Source organism: Artemia sp. Qi Xiang Cuo, chromosome 17 (genome assembly GCF_049724085.1).
Source record: "Artemia sp. Qi Xiang Cuo chromosome 17, ASM4972408v1, whole genome shotgun sequence".
Classification (NCBI taxonomy): Eukaryota; Metazoa; Arthropoda; class Branchiopoda; order Anostraca; family Artemiidae; genus Artemia; species Artemia sp. Qi Xiang Cuo.
In genome coordinates this window covers 56,596,584-56,613,708 of record NC_142810.1, presented here as the reverse complement: position 1 = coordinate 56,613,708, position 17,125 = coordinate 56,596,584, and the positions used below count along the sequence as shown (strand labels likewise).

The window sequence follows — 17,125 nt, the reverse complement described above, 5'->3', positions numbered from 1 at the left end:
CTGATAAATTGTTACTAGACACTAATGGCGCTAATTTTTTGTTACTTCGGCAATAATTTTGGCCAAATAGTTTTTTTTTCTACTTGTTGTCCAAAATCCTTCAGCAAGTTCGATCAAATTTCTCTCTCACCAGAAAAATTTGGACATATAAAACACACCGCTTTGTTGATTTTAGAGTCTTCTGTGATAATAGAAAAAATTAAGCTGACTATTGTCAACAAGTCAAATAACAAACTTTAAATCTTCACATGAAACATTTCCAACGAGATGTGACTTTCCCGAAATTACAAGATTTTTAGAATTTTCATATATTTTCATGTATTTTTCTTAAAATTAGTCTTTTTTTAATAAACAAACTGTACAAAAATATAAAAAAAGGGCTCACCACTTTGTTAACTTTAGGGTTTTCCGTGATAATGACAAAATTCGGTGCAGTCTTGTCCACGGGTCGAATAACAAATTTCTTATCTTCACATGAAACATTTCTAACCTCAGACCATGGGAAATTTATTTTTGGCTGTAATTGGTTGTCTTTCTCATAAATATTCAGCCCTAGAGATGTTACACCCAGCCAGAGCTCTGTATCCTTTTTATTCTATAAATAAAATTGAATATAAAATGAATATCCAGTTTAGTCAAGTTACAATCAGGATTGTACTAGAGCAGGGGTACTGATTGGAGCGGCGAGTCCCCCCCAATTGTTACCTTTATTTAACAAGACGAGAAAATATTTATTCATTCCACTGCATTTTCGTGAATTGGTCTCAAGAAAGAGTCAACTTGATCGTGTTAGAATAAAAATCAAGAGAATATAAGCAAAGCTGTGCCAGGAGCATGCACGAGGTGGAAACCCGAATTACCATATCCCCCCCCCCCCCTGCGGATGCCCCGATTTGTTTGAAACGGGAGAGTTTCCTGAGGAATGATCAGAGATGGGACAGAGACTGGCTGAAGGCCGTCGGCAAAGCTGCAGCACAAAGATGGAGGTCATCAGAGGTGATTCCAAGATCCATTGGTAACAGGCGGGACATTTCATCGTTTGACTCCCACCAATGCTAAAACTAAGTAAGATTTGCAGTAAATTATCACCATTTTGAACCATTTTCAGCAAATTTGTGCCATTTAAATTTGCACCATGTGCAGTAAATTGTCATCACTATATTCCTTTCGAATGTGTAGAAAACAGCTGGTGAACCATTTAATGATACCCCAAAAAAACTAAAGCATTTAATTCGACAAACAAAATCCTTCAAAAATTGTCTATGTTTGGTTAAAAAAAAGTAGTATTTTAAAACGGAAAATTTAAATTGAAAGTGAAGAACTTAATTATTCTAAGAATTTTTCTTTTCAAGTAGCCTACCTAGATATTATTGTTTTTCTTCTACTTGGGAGGGGCTCTTAAGCACATGTGAATGAATTCTTGTACATCAGGGTTGCCTTGACCCAGGATTTCCAAGCCGTTAGGTAAAAAAAAAAGTTTGTTTTGCCCTTTTTCTAGTCCTTTTTTTGCAAATCTATATTTTTTCAATTTTCTTAAGTGCATTGAAGTCCCAAGGACTAATAGAGCTAAATTCAGTACCGTACAAAATTTGTTTTCAGCATTGGGGATCCCTTTGCCGAAGAACAGATGTAAGTTTCAAGCCGTTCGAGATTAAAGTTTTTTTTTGTCGCCTATTCAGCCCATATATTAGGGCCAGCCAACATTTTTTTCTAACTTTTGAATATTAGGATCCCCTTGGTCACGGGTCTTACTACCTGGCCCCGTTTCCAGAACATATATATTTTTTCTTTCTTTTTGGGCATTGGGGTCACTTTGGCACTTGGAATTTAACATACAAGCTTCAAACAATCCAAAAAAGTTTTCAGTTCATTTTCGGGCCCATATTGGTTGACATGTGGCCCCAACATAATCTTTTCATTATATGACTCCCTTTGGCTCAAGAACTTAAAGTCGTAGTTTCAAGAAATTCGAAAAAAACTGATTTTTTAAACTTTTATCGGGCCATAGTTTCGGGAGAGCAAATATTTTTCAAAATATTATTCTTTTGCATTGAGGTTCCTATGGTCCAAAGAGTTAGGGAAACAAGTTTCAAGCCAACAAGAAAAAAAGTGTTTTCGGGAATGCCTTTTTTGGGGACTTTTGTCCCCAACTTTCTAAGAAACTAAGGATCTGCATGAAGTGTTCTAGGAAAAATCTTAGATAAACTTAATCAACCAATATGATTCATTTCTTATTGTAGCACCTTTTATTTTTGACGTTCACTCCGTAAAACTAGTAAAAGCAACAGATAAAACTTTCTAAGAAACCATGAAATGTATTAAAGAAATCAGAGGAAGTTTTAATCAGTTAGTATGATTCCTCTCCCATTACAACACCTTTTATTTTTGTAACTCAACAGAAAAGACCCTGACTAAAGAAATATAAGTGATTCAAGCAGGGCTGTAGCCAGGATTTGTGCCCGGGGGGGCGGGGCGGGTAAAAAATTGTAAACGCACCAACAATTCATTTATGTGCATTTTTGCCACGTTTATACGAGTTGGAAAAAAATTTTGGGAGGGGGTTAAACCCCCTAACCCCTTCCCCTGGATGCGGCCTTGGATTCAACCAACCAAACAATTTTTTAATAGAATATGTATATGCATAAAGTATTCCAAAAATATATGAGAAGACGCCTTGATCCCTTATGCATCATAACCCATTTATTTTTTATTTTTTTTATTAAATAAAAAACTGACTAAATCGGTAAAACTGATAGCAAAAATCGACAAACTTTCTAAGAAAATGTGAATCCTCAGAACTGTTCTAAGAAAAATATACCAAGAAACTAAGGCGATTAGGCCAATCTAGAAATAAAAAGAGCAGAAATGTTGGACCAAGATTCGTGGTCCGCCTTCAGTTCCTAATTAAAACAAATAAAACCTTAAAAAAACTTACATGATAAAAGCAACGATTTAGGAATGACAAGATATACAAACCATCATATATAATTATGAGCAATATCTTGAATAAACATAACACACCTTATTCAAAAAAACAAAAACAATAGCGCATTTTAAAATTCGCAGTTTAACGAAACTTTACTGTTTGCCAATTTTGAAACTGACTCAGATACCGCAATTACCTGGACTGTTCACTTACAAACACTGAAAATTTTCAATCACTTGAGTAATTGGGGCTTCACTGATTCAATAATTAAATAGCGAATAAAAATAATTAAATGACGAATTAAATAAAACTAAAACTAATTAGCTAATAATTAATTCAAATTAATAAGAATAACTAAATATTTAGATAGCGGATATCGCAAATATTGGAATTTTTCACTTGCAATCACGGGCTGAAATTTTTCAACTGCTAAAGACAGTGGGGTTTATTACACTGCTAATAGCGAATTAAATAACTAAACAGTGAATAAACCAACCACGAATCAAACAATAAACAGATACATGATTTATATAATTAATTTTAAATTGCAATTACAATTAATAATAATTCATCAAATTTATTATGATTAATACTTACTTAATAGTAATTAATCTAAATGGTTAATAATATAAAATAAGAATCATTAATTAGTTAATTAGTGAGCATCGCAATTATTGGGACTCTTCACATGCAGTCATGACAGGAAAATTTTCAATTTATAGAATATTTTCGGAAAATGTATTATTGGTCTTTTGGTCTTCGCCCTCCATTTAGAAGCCAAAGAGAATATGGCTTCTAAAGTCACATGAATGTGGCTTCTAAAGTCACAAGAATGGCTTAGACTGTTTTCGAAACATCTATAGTGAAGCAACAGACTCGAGTAAATAGTAAATAAAGAAAAAAGTCTTTATCAACTGAAACTAAGGATCAACATTAAAACTTAAAACGAATAGAAATTAGTCCGTATATGAGGAGGGTTGCCCCTTCTCCAACCCTCGTTCTTTACACTAAAGTGCTAAAGTTCTTTAAAAGTACTTCTCATTCAAATTCAATTTCCTTTGTGTTTCTGGAGCCGATCGTAAAGAATTGGAACAAAAAGTAAAACATTAGCGTAAAGAGCGAGGGGTAAAAAAGGCATAGCCCCCCTCATATACGGAACGATTTTTGTCTGGTTTAAGTTTTAGTGTTAATCCTTACTTTCAGTTGAAAAAACTTGTTTATGATGCAATTTTTGACCATTTTTCAAGTCATTCTAGGCAATCCTTCACCTCTCCCCTGTAAGCCTCACGAAAAATCCTCCCCAGTGGAACATCCCCCCTCCAAAAAATGTACATACTTTCCAACAACAAACACAATATGTAAACAATGGACAAATTGCATAATATACAATCCTTTCCCCAAGGCCTGTGAGGGTTATGTCATCCCTAGAGCCATAGTCATTGTACCTTTCAACTATACCGAACAAAATGACAATCTCAAAATTTTGATCGCAAGTCTTTTGGGAAAAAAGAGCGTAGGAGGGAGGACAGCTGCCCTACAATATTGGTTATTTATAAAGGCCACTAGAGCTTTTAATTTTCGCTCGAATGAACCCTTTCCAAATCTTCTAGGATTATTGATTTGATACGATCGCCCCTGGAAAAATAAAAACAAAAATAAAAACCTAACAAATAGACACGCATCCGTAATCTTTCTTCTGGAAAAATATATAAAGCTCCACATTTTTCTAGTTAGGAGTTTGGAACCTCTACAGTAGGGTTATCTGATATAATAAATTCGATGGTGAGAATTTCATTAAAATCACTTGACTTTCGGGAAGGGGGTATTTCCCCACTTTTTCGAAAATCAGGTAACTTTCGGTTCATGGGTGTCCCGCCACAACCAGAGACTTCTTTTTATCTCTTGATTTCTTTTCTTGTCCATTTCTGTCTCTATTCATTTGTTTTTAAATGGTAATTAGGGAAGGTCTAAATAGACCAGTGGTAATTCTAGCCTCTCTTGCGCCCGGAACAAAATCTTGATTAGCCCCGCCCCCCCTACTTCCCACAAAATTTTCAGGCCAAATTTTAACAAAATTTTCATTTATTAACAAAATTATTTTCAATTCATTAATTAATTAATAATTACCTTTTAATTTATTATTTAAGTTATTTAATTATTATTAATTATTTTCATTTAATTTTTTTTAATTGCTATTATTTAATTATTTTTATGTATTAACTGCACCCTCTATTTTATTAGTTAAATTACAAAACTTACAAAATTATTATAACTGTTACATTATTTGTTTGAAATTTTGCTCCCCTTAATTTAAAAAAAAAAAAAAAAAAAAAAAATAATGGGAGTTTGAACCCCCTTCCGAAATGTTTTTTGACTCGTAAAAACGTAGCAAAAATGGATATAAATGAATTTTGTATGGGTTTTTGAGTTTTTTAGGGAGGGGCCTAAAAACCGTCTGTGAAGCAGATGTGCAAGGTCAGAGTATATATTAAAAATGGATGATTCTAAAAACATAAAGTTTAATATTTTCCTTCCTTTTGTCCAGCCTTATCGAAAAACATATTGCGATATTGACATAACCCATTTCTTGGCAGACAGATAACCATAAGTGGAAAAAATCTGATTGCCACTTGGAAACAATTGCATTATTTTCTTAATAAAAAAAAAAAAAAAGAACAAACCACAATTACAGAAACTTTCAGAGGTCAATATAGCTAAGGCCAATCTTTATCAAACAGTTTGTGGTAACGAACTGTTAGCAATGAGTGACGCGACTCACGAGTAACCGAAACTCTAAAAAAGGGAATTTTGATCCCAATAAATATTTCAAAACAATCGGCTTATTATTCAGATATATAAGTTTCATTAAGTTTAGTGTTAGCCATCAAAGACAACGAGCCGGAGAAAATTTACTTGATTTTCGAAAAAGGAGAGGAAACACCCTCTAAAAGTCAAATAATCTGAATGAGAATCACACCATCAGACTCAGCATATCACAGAACCCTGCTGTAGAGGTTTCCAGCTACAATCTATAAAAATATGGAATTTTGTGTTTTTGCCAGAAGAAAGATCACACGGATGCATGTTTATTTTTTCCCCGGGGATGATTGTACTGAACGAATGGTCCTAGAATATCGAGAAAGGGGTCATTCTAAGGAAAGTTTTAAAATTCCAGTACCCTATTGAAATCACCGAAAAATATCGGAGGGCAGCTAGCCCCCTCCCACGCCCCCTTTTCACCAAAGTTATCTGATCGAAATTTTTAGATAGCCATTTTGTCCAACATAATTGAAAGGTCCAGTAACTATATCTTTGGACATAAGATGACCCCCCCCCCAGCCCCTCAGGAAAGGTCTTTAAGTTATGAAATATGCCTATTGTTTACGTACAGTATTTGTTATTGGGAAGTATGCATACATTTGTCGGTTAGGCGGGGGGGGGGGTATATGCGAATTTTCTGCTGAGAGGGACAGATGAGTTTCCCGACATTGTTTAAAAAATGATAAGAACTTAGATCAAAAAAGAAGTTTTTCAACTGAAAGTAAGGGGCAAAATTAAAACTGAAAACAAACAGCAATTTTTACGTGTATGAGAAGGGTTGCCCCCTCTTCAATACCTTGCTCTTTACGCTTAAGTTTAATTTTTTGTCCCAATTTTTTATGAACGACTCCTGAAACACAAGGGTCGTTTAATTAGAACAATAAGAAGACTTTTTAAAAGTACTAAAAAAATTTAGCGTGAAGAGCACATACGTAATACTTACTATTAGTTTTAAGATTTAATGTTGCTCCTTACTTTCAGTTTAAAAAGATTGTTTTTATTTGAAAATGTTTAAAGGCTTGGCCCTGAATGCATTTTATTCGCCTTTTAGGGCAGGGGGGGGCAAATGTAGTTTTAATCTTTGTATATACCTTTGAGGTATGAGGAAATGAAGGCTAAATGGTGAAATGAGGGGAGGGGCTAATAAAGGCTTTGTCCTAGTCCATACATTTGAGCTGCAAGGGCATAAGGATGAGGAACGAGGAGATGGCAGAAAGGGAGGAGGTAGGAGTCTGCCTGTCGTCAAAGCACTTGATTGATTCACTCACAACGGAGTTCCGTAGAAAAGACACTTAATAATTAAGAACAACAATTAAGGGCAACAAATGACAATGAAGAAACAATAGGGGCAACAAGATAATGAAGAATAATAATGATTAAATGACAATGAATTTGCAACCAAAAAATTAAAAACCATCAAACACAAATAGTTTAGATTACTAATATTCAGAGAGGTTGACTACTCTCCACCCCATTATTTACATGCTTCTTCGCCACGCAAATGCCACACTCCCGCCGTGCGTGGTGCGTACCATTTGTTGTACATGAGTTTTGGAAGCGGACAGCCCCTTGGAATATTTTCCCCTTGGAATACATGCAGGTGTAGATGCAATTCGGTCTTTTTCAATTAAATTTTAAAAAAAGGTATTTTTCAACGAAAATACCAAAATTAGTTTTTTTTTCAAAATATGGGATAGGGTATCCCTCCTCTAGTTGGAGCACTTGTCTCTGTTTATCTCTTCCCACTCCAATCCAGGAATTCTTGCTTTCTTTTGGCCAAAGACGTTAAGTACCAAGAAGAAAAAATTAAATCAAATTGGATTGATTACGCTGGTACTTACAATTTTCGAAGACATTATCATAGGCAGCGCAATAGCGCTGCCTATGATAATGCTAGAAAATTAATTAACAGGCTAAGGGTTGTAAGTTATGCCCTGGGGGCATATAAGGTTTTTATTGAAAGCGTTGTCGTAGAAACTTCAAAAGGGCTCATTCGATTGGAAATTAAAAGGGGTAGTGCCCTTTTTTAATAGTTGAAAGTGATTGGAGGGCGACTAACGCTCCTCTCACGTCCACCATTTCCCCAAACACATCCTATCAAAATTTTGAGATAGCCATTTTGTTTAACGTAGTTGAAAGTTCTGGAACTTAGGTCTTTGAGGATGACAACCCCCCCTCAGAGCCCTCAGAAAAGGGTTCTAATTTATGCCCTGGGGGCATATAAGGTGTTTGTAGAAAGCGTTGTCGTAGAAACTCAAAAAGGGCTCATTCGATTGGAAATTGAAAGGGTTAGTGCCCTTTTTGATAGTCGAAAATGATTGGATGGCTTGACATTTTTATAGTAAAGATCGATGTGGGTACAATGTATTATTATTTTTTTCTTTTTTTTTTGTTTAGACGAGGGCACTTCGTATCGAAGGAGTTGTCTTAGGAACTTCAAAAAGGGCTCTTTCGATTGAAAATAGAAAGGCCTAATGCTCTTTTTAATAGTCGAAAATGATTGGAGGGCAAGTAGTTCACCTCCCACGCCCACCCTCCCATTTGCCCATTATGTTTAAAAACTACATGTTGCCTTAAGATTAAATCAAAATGCACTGTGTTAATGCTAATTCCCAATAAGGCATCTCAGCAGTATCCCAAGAACGACTGAGGATATTATGTTCAAACTTTCAGGGCTACTTCTGCTCTTAAAATTTAACCAAATCAAAATGGAGTAAGTGTATCAGAGCTATAAAAGAAAGTAAACAGATTTTTTTTTTTTTTTTGCGAATGGTATCAATTATTCTATTTCAGGTCAAATAAAGGAGGTATGAAACTAAATTAAACACTACTATTTGTGTCCAGATTCTTAAAAGGGGGTATGTTGTTAAAAATTACTGAATATTTTTCTCTAACATACAAATAGAAGGCCAAACAATAAAGTCTTAAAAGAACGAAAAGATTAAAAGAATTATTTTCTTTTTCCCTGAAAAGCCTATGTCCATATAAAACGAACAGAAATTAAAAAAGCTTTTTCCACAAAATAAGTTTTTCAACGAAAAGTAAAGAACTCCATTAAACTAAAATTGAGCAAAAATAAAATAAAAATAATCTACGAAGCTTGAAACTACCACAAATCAGCATCGATAAAAAAATGAAACCCAAAATGGACAGAAATTAGAATAAATAACCGAGTCAAACTCGAAACGAGCAGAAATTAAAATGTGTAGGGCTCAAAACCCCATGCCTTCCCAAGGCCAGAATATAATTTGCACTTTACTGAAAAAAATACAAATGATTGTGGATTGTCAGTTTAATATACATACACTGATATTTAGCAATCAAAATCTTAATATCATTGGATTTATTAAAGTTATAAAAGTAAAACTATTTATATTTTTTCAGTAAAGTGCAAATTATGTTCTGGCCTTGGGAAGGCATAGGGGTTTTGAGCCCTACTCAAGTTAATTTCGGCACGTTTTGAGTTTGACTCGGATGATTATTGTAATTTCTGTTCGTTTTGGGTTTCATTTATTTATCGATGCTTATTTGTGATAGTTTCACGCTTGGTATATTATTTGATTTTATTTTTGCTCATTTTTGGTTTAATGGAGTTCTTTACTTTTCTTTGAAAAACTTATTTTGTCGAAAAAGTTTTTTTAATCAATATATAGAAAGGATGATCGTAGAAACTTCAAAAGGGCTCGTTCGATTGGAAATTCAAAGGGCTAGTGACCTTTTTAATAGTCGACAGTGATTGGAGGACAAATAACCCCGCTCTCACACGCACCATTTCCCTAAACGCATCCAATCAAAATTTTGAGACAACCATTTTGTTCAATAGAAAGCGTCGTCGTAGAAACTTCAAAAAGGGCTCATTCGATTGGATATTGAAATGGCTAGTGCCCTTTTTAATAGTCGAAAGTGATTGAAGGGCAACTAACCCCCCTCTCACGCCCACCATTTCCCCAAACACATCCAATCAAAATATTGAGATAGCTATTTTGTTCAACGCAGATTAAGGTTTTTAAAATTAGGTCTTTGAGGATGACAGCCCCCGACAACCCTCAGGGCGAGGGTTGTTAGTTATGCCCTGGGGGCATATAAGGTTTCTAAAGAAAGTTTTATCGTAGAAACTTCAAAAAGGACTCATTCGATTGAAAATTGAAAGGGCTAGTTCCTTTTTTCAGAGTTGAAAGTTATTGTAGGGCAACTAACCCCCTCTCACGCCCACTATTTCCGCAAAACATACGATCAAAATTTTAAAATAGCCATTTTGTTCAACGTAGTTGAAAATTCTAGAAATTATGTCTTTGAGGATGATAACACCCTCAAAGGGGTGGTGCCCTTTTGAATTATAAAAAAATGATTGGAGGGCAACTAGCCCACCTCTCCCGCCCATCATTTCCCCAAACAAATACAAATCAAATTTTGAGATAGCCATTTTGTTCAACGTAGTTGAAAGTTCTGGAAATTAGCTCTTTGAGGAGGACAACGCCCCGCCCCCCCCCCCCCCCCACAGCCGTCAGGGTAAAAGTTGTAAGTTATGCCCTGGGGGCATACAAGGTTTTTATTGAAAATGTTGTCGTAGAAACTTCAAAAAGGGCTCATTCAATTGGAAACTGAAAGGGCTAGTGCCATTTTTAATAGTCGACAGTAACTGGAGGGCAACTAACCCCCCTCCCACGCCCACCATTTTCCCAAACACATCCAATCAAAATTTGAAAACAGGCATTTTTTCCAACGTAGTTGAAATTTCTGGAAATTATGTCTTTGAGGATGGCAACCTCCCCACAGACCTCAGGGCAAAGTTGATTAATTAGTTCCAGGGGGCATAAATAATTTTTTTTAGAAAGTGTTGTCGTAAAAACTTCAAAAAGGGCTCATTCCATTAAAAATTGAAAGGACTAGTGCCCTTTTTAATAGTCGTTAGTGATTTTAGGGCAACGAACCCCCTCTGACGCCCACCATTTCCCCAAACGCATCCAATCGAAATTTTGAGATAGCGATTCTGTTCAACGTAGTTGAAAGTTCTGGAAATTATGTCTTTTAGGATGAAAAACCACCCACATCCCTCAGGGCAAGGGTTGTGAGTTATGCCCTTGGGGAAATATAAGGTTTTTATAGATAGCGTTGTCGCAGAAACTTCAAACGGGCTCATTAAATTGAGTATTGAAAGAGCTAGTGCTCTTTTTAATACTCCAAAGCGATCGGAGGGCGAATTCCTTCACCCACGCCCATCATTTCCGTAAACACTTCCAATCAACATTTTTATATAGCCAATTTGTTTAACGTAGTTGAAGGTTAAGGAAATTATGTCTTTTAGTATGACACCCCCCCTCCCACAATCCTAAGGGTTAAGGTTGTAAGTTATGCCCAGGGCGCATATAAGGTTTGTATAGAAAGCGTTGTCGCAAAAACATCAAAAAGGGCTCATTTGATTGGAAATTCAAAGGGCTACTGCTTTTTTTAATAGTCAAAAGCAATCGAGGAAGAATCGTCCCCCCCCCCCACGCCCATCATTTCCCCAAACACTTCGATCAACCTTTTGATATGGTCATTTTGTTCAACTTCGTTGAAAGGTCTGGAAAATGTGTCTTTGAGGATGACGACCCTCCCTCCATAGCCCTAAGGACAAGGGTCCTAAGTTATGCCCTTGGGGCATATAAGGTCTTTGTCGTAGAAGTTTCAAAAAGGGCTCATTCGATCGGAATTCGAGAGGACTATTGCCTTTTTTTGTCAAAACTGATCAGAGGGTAAATGCCCTCCCCCGCCACCCCCCCCCCCACGGCCATCACTTCCTCAAACACTTCCAATCAAAATTTTAAGATAGCCATTTTGTTAAACGTATTTGAAAGGTTTAGAAATTATGTCTCTGAGAATAAAAGAAATCCCCTCAGTGCTCAGGGCAAGGGTTGTAAGTTATGCCCTGGGGGCATATAAAGTTTTATAGAAAGCATGGTCATTTAAACTTCGAATGGGGCTCATTGGATTGGTAATCAGACGCTCTAGTGCCCTCTTTAAGACTCAAAGTGATCAGAGGGTAGCTACCCCCCCCCCACACACACACAAAACACGTACACAAACACATACACAAAAACACGTCGTATTCTCCCGAAATACATCTAATAGAAATTCTGATACAGCCATTCAATTCAAAATAGTCTAAATATCATATAACAAGGCTTTGGGGTTGAAACAAACCCCAGAGATTAGGTGCAAGGGTTGTAAGTTATGCCCAGGGAGTATTTAAGGTTTTTATGGAAGGTATGGTTGTTTAACTTTATAAGAGGCTCAGTCTTTTTGCCTGAAAAAGAATATGTAAGATTTATCCAAATGAGATTTATGTGAGATTTTTCCAAATTCCAAAATTCCCAATCTGTTTTGTAATTAATTTCAGTGAAGGAATGAAAAAATAAATAGCATCTATCATTAACGAATCAGCTTTGTATGAATTTTTTTTCACTTGATGGTTCAGATCAGAATTTGAGGTTTTCTGGCATAACCAGCAACACTTTAAGCCTCCTGAAGTACTGGTTCTACCTGCCTACCAGTGGGTAAAGGCAGGCACACATAGCAGCCCCCACCCCTGGGGTGTAAGAGGGGACTCATCAGGTGAGACCTATACCAATTTTAACTTGTAATTTGACTACAGTAACCAATCCTTGGGTTTATGCCACTGCTACTGTTGATGCTTGATGTTTTTTGCTGATTGCTTTCTGTTCTTCAAATTTCACAATCCCCTGTATTGGTATTTGAAATTTGTTGCTTCATTGTGGACTACATCCTGCCTTATACCCAAACTGTCTTATACCATTGCTAATTTCTGGTCCTGTTTTGTTGTTTACTTCAGATAAGAAATGAAAAGTCAACTCAAGCCACATCGTGAACTAAGGTCTGACAGCTCAATCCAATTCTATGGATCAGAATCTGTTTCAGAGCAGCTACTCATGCTCACTAACCACATAAATAGCATAAAAATCAAACATAAAATGCTAGCAGATTCACTACAACCTGACAATCTTAAATCTTCAGTGAAAGGGTTACTTGATGACCTTATTTTGGCTAAGATCTCTTCCCAGGTAGATGAGGCAGTGGTTAAAATGAAAGAGGAACAGACATCCATGCAACATAATGTCACTATCTCTTCAGATAAGCTGGATGCAATCAAGCAGGAGGTGTATGCTGGCCTCAACCTAGATCTTAGTAATTTAGTGGATAAAACTCTTGAAAGCTATAACGGACGCATATTGTCAGTTGAATCTTCATTGTCTAATTTAGATTCATCCATGATAGACCTTAAAAACCCTTTACAGCCTATCCAGTCTAACCTGGCACGATAAAATGACCATTTTAAGAGCAGGCTTTGAGTAACCAAATTATTGTCTTTGGGGAGAAAGAGGAGACCTCCATTGAAAACACTGAATGTCAATTCTTGTCACTATGTGCTGGAAAATTTCCTGGCATACCAATTATTCAGTCTGATGTTGTATCAGCCAAAAGAATTGGCGAACTATCTGCAAAACCCAGACCCATAGTTGTTGAATTTTGCAACTTACGAGTTCGTCAACTGCTTCTCAGACAAAAGAAGGATTTGAAAGGATCAGGGATTCTATTTTCTGAGACACTTACAAAACCACGCTTACAACTTCTTTCATATGCCAAGTCAAAGCTTGGCTTACGTAATGTTTGGTCCAGTAAAGGTGATATCCTGTATAAAACCTAATCTGGAAGAGTGGTTAAGTTTAATAATCAGAGTGAAATTGATTTATGTGCTGCAAATGCAGATAAATTAAAGTGATGGATTTAGATTTATTTTCTTATAATATATTGCATTGTTTCTGTAGGGATTTACATGCTGTTCTTAAAATATTCCTCTATTATTATTTACTGTCCTCACATAATTTAGACTGGTACCATATTACACTTTGTGCCAATAGTTTGGACGATATGTCCCTTCCCACTAATATTTCTTTATGTTTGTTTGTGATTCTGTCACCTTCACGTTGTCTGACTTACATTATATTCTTGTTGTGTCATTATACTTGTAACCCCCATAATATCAACTGGTCACACATTATAGTTTGTGCTAATACTTATAATAATATGTGCCTTCCCATTGATTTTTCTTTATGTTTGTTTATGATCCTTTCACCATCATGTAGCTTGGCTTCTATAATGTTTTTGTCATGTCAGCACATTTGCAGCTCATATAATTTTCACTGGTCCTATACTGCATTTTGGGCAAATATTATGAATCATATATGTTATCCCACTGTTATTTATTTATTTATTTATTTTTTTTTTTTTTTTATGTTTGTTTGTGATCCTATAACCTTTATGCAGGCTGATTTCTTTCATATTTTTTTCATTTCAGCATAATTGCAGCTCATATAATTTTGACTGGTTCCACAATATACTTGGGGCCAATATTTTGATGAATATGTGCCATGCCACTATTATTCCCTTATCTGTATTAGTGATCCTATCACCTTCCTGTAACCTGAATTCTATCATATTTTTTTTATGTCAGCACACATGCAACTTGCATAATTTTGACTGGTCCCATATTATATTTTTGGTCATTATTTTGAATAATATATGCCATCTCATTCATATTTCTTTATCTTATTTTTTGATGCTATCACCTTTGTGTACCCTGAATTCAATCAAATTTTTGTCATGTCAGTATATAAGCAGCTCTCATAATTTTTTAATATCCATAGTATACTCTGGGCTAATATTTGGAATAATATGCGTCATTCCATTGATATTCATTTATATTTGTCTGTGATCCTATCACCTTCAGGTAGGTTGAATAATATTATATTTTTTTTTTTTCTCTTTCTTTATCGTGTCAGTTAAAGCTTACACAATTTTATGGTCACAAATTAAAAATTTGTCCAATACTTTTATTATACTTTCATTTTAATGATATATCATTATGCTTTTTGTGATCCTCTCACCTTCATGTAGCCTAACTTCTATTATTTTTTTGTCAGTCCAGCACACTTGCAGCTCATGTAATAGCAATTGGTGTCACATTATACTTTGGTCCAGTACTTTGGATAATTTGTGCCATCCCACTTATATTTCTATGTGTATATTTATTATTTGTGATAATTATGGGTGATTTCTCTTTTCTTTTGAATTCTTCTATTCTTAATTCGGTTATATTTGATCAACCAATTAGGGCTGGTAAACAAGAGACTCACACGCTTGACCCTCTCCTTGAATTTATGGTTAATTCTAGCTGTAATTATCACACTACCATTGATTATTGTGATAAAATTATACCCTCACTGTCTTTAAATAGTAGCTTTAATGTATTTTGTTTGAATGTGCGTGGGATAAGAGATAAATGGGATAGTCTGAAATCGTATTTGTGGTCTGATAATTCTTGCCCTTTTGATGTAATTGGTTTAACAGAAACATGGTTATCTGATGGTGAAAATTTTACAGCCTATGATATGCATGGTTATGTTGCTGTCCATATCCCCAGAATGGTAACAAAGTGCTCAGGAGGTATTTCTTTATTTATAAAGTCTGATATTGAGTTTAGAAGAAGGTCTGACCTTGAATCCTTGTTTACATCAGTAGTGTCAAATAGTAGGACAGTTTATTCTCTTGTTATTGATCTGAAAAGCCAGTTTGCATGTGACACTGTTTGTTTGTTTTATAAGCCCCCTCCTTTTCCAACACATTTGTTCTGCGATTTGCTTGATCAACTTTCTTGTGTGGGGTCTTTGTCTAAAAAACGTATTTGTGTTTTGGGAGATTTCAATTGTAATATGTTAAATATTGGATCAAGTGATGAGTGTGACCGTTTCTTTGATGTGCTTTCTTCTGCTGGTCTACTTCCTTCAATTTTTTTTCCTTCTTGTGTTGACCCTACTAGAAATTCTGCGACTTTAATAGACAATATTTTCATTTCTCATTCTTCGAATTTGAAGTTTACTTCTGGTCTTGTTTTCACTGATCTTTCTGATCACTTCCCTATTTATGTTTCACTTTTTGTGCCTCAAACTGAGATTGTTGTGGATGAGCAGGGTGAGTTTTCTTTTAGAACTTCCACAGATAAAGAAATTTCTAATTTAATACATAGTCTTCAGAGTAATGATTGGTCTAGTGTTCTTGAAGCTAATGATGTTGATTGTGCAACGAGTTTATTTTTTTATCGTATGGGAGCTCTGTTGGATAAGCATTTTCCTCTTAGAAAGAGGCCAAGGAATTCCATACCTAAATGTCCATGGATGTGTAGAGGTCTGATCAATGCTACACATATGAAGGCGTCTCTGTTTAAGGCTGCATGTAAAAGTAAGACACAGGATGATCTTTTGAAGTATAAACTTTATAAAAATGTGCTTACTTCTTCAGTACGTGCAGCCAAAAAGCTATATTTTTCGCGTCGAATTGATGAGTGTAAGGGAATTTGCGAAAGGTTCGGACTGTAGTTAATGAAGCTCTTTCCCGCAAGAAACTCAAACAGTCCCCCCCCCCTGTCATTACAGGAAAGCTGATGGATCTTTTGTGGACAAAAATTCTTCAGCAAGCGCCTTCTATTCGTATTTCACCACACTTCCTTCAGTTCCTAATCCACCCTACAGCAGAGTAAGTAGTTTTCCCTTAGCAGAAAAGTCATTTTTCCTTTTTCCATGCAGTGATACCAAAATTTCTAACATTATTTTTCAGCTTTCAAGTAGCCGTACAGTTGATGGTTTTGGTTTGAGCTGTAATGTTCTTAAAAAAATTGGTCAGTTTGTTTCTAACCCCATCTCACACATAACTAACCTCTCTCTTTCTTCTGGTGTTTTTCCTCATTTATTTAAGGTTGCTAATGTTGTACCTTTGTTTAAAAAAGATGATTCATCTCTAATTTCAAACTATAGACCTATTTCTCTCCTTCCTGTAATCTCTAAGGTTGTTGAAAAAGTAGTGTATTGTAGACTCTCTTCATTTGTATTTAGTACTAATACGACTGCAGGTAATTCTCTCATAACTAACCATCAGTATGGCTTTCGTCCCAGTTTTTCTACCTTGCTTGCACTTTCAGATGCAACAGAGTTTGTGCGTGTTAATCTTGACAAGGGCTTGTGTGTTTTGGGTCTATTTCTTGACTTTTCAAAGGCATTTGATATGGTCGTTCACTCTGTTCTTTTGTCTAAATTATCTTCATTTGGAGTGCATGGAGTCCCACTTGAATGGTTTAGGTCTTACCTCTCAGGGAGATCTCAGTTTGTTTCAGTCAATGGTACTTCTTCCTCTACCTTGCCTATTGTGAAAGCTGTCCCCCAGGGCTCTGTGCTTGGACCACTTTTGTTTTTAATTTATATTAATAATCTTGTTGATGGTCTTCATCCCCTTGTGCACCCTATACTTTTTGCTGATGACAGTAACTTC

The 17,125-nt window shown here is 35.6% G+C and overlaps 1 protein-coding gene across 1 annotated transcript in view; it reads right to left on the bottom strand.

Annotated features, from left to right (window-relative positions):
• LOC148942392 (merlin-like) overlaps positions 1-17,125 on the bottom strand; it is a 150,556-nt gene that overhangs the window by 80,132 nt on the left and 53,299 nt on the right. The window contains 1 exon segment of the mRNA XM_089103541.1: positions 386-595. Coding sequence (XP_088959667.1) covers positions 386-595 — 210 coding nt within the window.